Source organism: Rhipicephalus sanguineus, unplaced genomic scaffold, assembly GCF_013339695.2.
Source record: "Rhipicephalus sanguineus isolate Rsan-2018 unplaced genomic scaffold, BIME_Rsan_1.4 Seq1213, whole genome shotgun sequence".
In the NCBI taxonomy this organism is placed as follows: Eukaryota; Metazoa; Arthropoda; class Arachnida; order Ixodida; family Ixodidae; genus Rhipicephalus; species Rhipicephalus sanguineus.
In genome coordinates, this window is record NW_023614498.1 from 2199 (window position 1) to 6112 (window position 3914).

The following is a 3914-nucleotide window of genomic DNA, read 5'->3' on the forward strand; positions in this document are numbered from 1 at the left end:
TAACGTATTCAGGCAAAATTTTTGTGATTTTTTTTTGGTTTAAGAAACACACTTTTCACAATATGACAATAACCTGCCCTACTAAGCACTGCAGACGAGACGACCAAGCGAAGAGGAACGATTGCATAAGAAACACATAAGAAACGACGTTAAAATGGCAAGTTACTTTTCAGCAATGAGATTGATTGCACAGTGTCTAGCAGTGTAATTTCGCTTAAGACGAGGACAGTGACTGTGGAAACAATAAAAGGTTCTTAAATTATTCTGCTGCGCTTGCTTGACATTAGCAGACGGATATGCCTGTATGAGTTTATCCAAAAATTTAACTTGCCCTTGTAAAGTGGCTCAAGAGGAAATGCCATAAATACTGACAAACACATTGCTGGGACGTGACTGGGACGAGACTAGACACACATACTTGCAGCTCGACGAAATCCGCGCATCGTTACGTCCATCTGAGGCTATCACCAGATGGCGTTCCCTCCCTTTAGATGTAAGCCGTCTTGCCCGCCGTCGGGCAGGAGGCCACCGGTGACAGGGCCCGACAGGCCACCCAGACCGAGCTGAGCAAGCGTATTGGCATTGAGCACAATGGGGGGTAGGATCTCGGGGCCGAGGTTCTTGAACGAGTCTTGCGGAGTCGGCAGCAGAAGTTTCTTGTTCTTAGCCGCCGGAATGGGCGCGCTAAATGCCTTAATGTCCTTGAGGAAGAGAATTTTTTCTGGCTGCTGGGTGTTCAGATTGCTGCCACCGGGGCTGTGATTTGTCTGACCCTTAGTGCTGCTAGATGGCGTGTTGTGGTGCCTCAGCTCTTGGATAAGGTATGTAGGACCAGCCGAAATGGTGCCTCCTCCGGAGATTGCACTCGCCAAATTTGTGGGGAGCGTAGCAGCTAATCCCGTCGCCACATTTCCCCCCGTATTGCCTGATATACTGTGTATCTGGATGGGAGTGACCATAGGGTGGACAGGTGGTGGTAGGTGCATAGGAGCCTGCATTATGCCCGGTCCATGGATAGGGAACATTTGGATAGGCTGAATCGGCTGCATGTGTGGTCCGTAAGGCAGGAATGGATGGACGTGCTGCAGGAAAGGAGGCGGATGAGGGAACACCGGGCCCCTGGGAAACATGGGATTCACCGGATATACGGAAGGGACCATGGCGGGTCCGTAACCATTGTTTAGAACTTGCTGCGGTTGTTGTTGCTGGTTGTGCTGCGGCTGCTTCTGGTTGGGAAGATTCTTGAATAGTACTAAGGCTCTGCTACCAAGGCGAGGGGTACCACCCAGGCAAAAGCTAAAAGCCGCACACAGGAGAGCAGCCTTCACCTGCGACAGATTCAAGGAAATATTATAAATTATAGTTGTACCGAAAACAAGCGTCGTTAATAACAGTATTTTTTCCTATTTATTTTTGTTGAAAAATACCTATTCTTCACTCGGTTGAGGGCTGATCAGCCCTTTTTCAGAATAAAATGAGAATATATTAGCGTTGAACAAAGCTAAAGTAAGCAGATTTAATGCTTAGAATATTATGCAGTGGTCCTTATCACCTTTGACACAATTGCAGTGTCGTTTGTACTAAAATCTGCGGGTGGTGCAGCCACAAAATGAAGGGAAGAGGTAACAAAACACGGCCACTTTCATCGAGATTTTAAAAGAAGTTAACTGAATATGCGGAATCGTTCACAATAAGACTGCGCATGTGGTACTAAAAACCGTTTAAAAAATTTGACAGTCATCGTCTTTGTTTTTACTGAGGTTGATAAAGCCCACGTAAAATATGCCTGAATGTTATGTGTCAGCTAGTGCTTCAATAAAAAATAGAATATCGCTAGTTATATCAATAATATTTAAAGCGCACCATCCCTGAATTCAAAACAGTGAATTCGCAGTGAACTTACGCCCAAGTTATTTGACGTACACCATGCGTCGCGTAACAAGCGTGTAATGCGAAGTACATGCCTCCCACTCCTTGCGAGTTCAAGTAGTGATGAAAATTGTGAGAAAGTTCAGTGTTGGACTGATCAAGGCGTAAACAAGAATATTTACTTATTGCTAGAAACTGTCAACATGCTTTTGACGTAATGATATGCATCAGCTAACTGACTTTAATCGCCTCCGTAAGGTACATTCCCGCTGGTCCGCATGACCACAAGAAGACGAGCACGTAATTTGAAACCTGCTGCTTTTTTTGGATCTTTGGTGGAGCAAATTACTCAGAGCACATTAGCAGCCTCGTTATAGTTCAAGCACCAATGGAATACAAGCCAACTCAAATAACCACAGGTTTTCTAAACCTATTTAGCTACCTAGCCAAACAAACCAAGGGTTGTTTTTTTAAGCGCATAGCATGTAACACTTCATGATTATCTTTCGTTGCCTGAGTGATAGATAGATAGATAGATAGATAGATAGATAGATAGATAGATAGATAGATAGATAGATAGATAGATAGATAGATAGATAGATAGATAGATAGATAGATAGATAGATAGATAGATAGATAGATAGATAGATAGATAGATAGATAGATAGATAGATAGATAGATAGATAGATAGATAGATAGATAGATAGATAGATAGATAGATAGATAGATAGATAGATAGATATCAATTCAATGGGAAGGTTCAAGAAATATTTTCCTCTGTGCAACGGCGTTAAGCATTACCTGCACCGTTTTGCGTTTATCCCTGCCATAAAGCCGTAAGAGCCAGCGCGAAACGAACGCCAGAGGAAACTCGAATCATCGACATTATTTCAAAATAATTATTGCGAAAGCGGAGACACTATTGAGGTTACAAATTCATGAGCTGAAATCTAGCCTATGAAACTATACATCTGTACGCTGCTGACTATCACGGCCGTGGCTTTTGATGTAAGCTGGAGATCGCGTGAGAAGAACTCAACTTTCTATAGAATACATAAGAAACAAGCGCTACTGGCAGTCATCAATGTTGGTAAAGTACGCCGCATAGAACAGAAAAAAGAATCATTCATTACTTCAGAATGAATTAAACATTCTTATCGACGGCAAAACCTCCTGACTGCTAAGAAGAGGGTAAGAACAAATATTTCCATTTTTCAACAGTGATAGTTGGAAGACTTGTGCCGCGTCATTCGAAATTAATACCTGCCACAACTGATGCAAAAAGAGTTGTCCTTCGCTGGGTCATGACTTAGACAATTCTTTTTGCATAAGCAAATCCGTTATCGTGGGAACTTAAGAGGAACTATCACGATGTCGTCGAGGTGAAACGAACAACAGTGAGACGACCGCGGCTCCACCACAGAGAGCACACTAAACCCGCCAACAAATCCGCAGTGGTCGAAGCACGACTTCACCGCAGATGGCGGGCGTAACCGCTGCTTCGCGAACGGGCACCGCCAGCACTGGAGCATTGAACCGCGACTCACCAGGGCGTGCATGTCGGAGCAGGAGCGATCGGCAATCCCCTATGCAAGAATCCCACAAGTTCAAATGATGCGCAACCGGCCGGATCCGTGCCGCTTTTATACCTCGCGTTCTCTCCTCCCAAAGGAGACGCCACACTGCGTCTGACTTTGTTACACAATTTTTATTCCCTCTCGCCCACTAACCTCGACCTCCAGCGGCGACGCGGCAGCGCACCTCGATCTGTTTCGATTCAAGTTCGTCGTACTTTGGCCAAGAAACTGCCGCGAGACGTGTAAAGAATCCTAGCCCGATTGGGCGCTTCTCTCGCTCCCTCGCCCTCGATCTCGTTCATCGCGCTTTATTGTTTGTGCGGCGCTGCCTAGTGCGCACCCCACTCTCCGCTTCATCGGGGCTGCACAATGCGCGGCCAGCCGAACGGGCCTGCCGTGGACTCTAATCGCAGAACGCTCCAGATACCCTTCCACTTAGCGCGCATCGCCCCACCAAAGAGTATGAA

At 45.5% G+C, this 3914-nt stretch overlaps 1 protein-coding gene across 1 annotated transcript; it reads right to left on the reverse strand.

The window, feature by feature from the left end:
• Window positions 1-257: 257 nt before the first annotated feature.
• Window positions 258-3528, reverse strand: LOC119376464 (protein transport protein SEC31). The gene is made up of 2 exons (XM_037646277.2): window positions 3418-3528; window positions 258-1328 (listed from the first exon to the last, which is right to left on the reverse strand). The coding sequence occupies exons 1-2, from the start codon at window positions 3427-3429 to the stop codon at window positions 465-467; spliced, it is 876 nt and encodes a 291-aa protein (XP_037502205.1). The 5' UTR covers window positions 3430-3528; the 3' UTR covers window positions 258-464.
• Window positions 3529-3914: the final 386 nt, after the last annotated feature.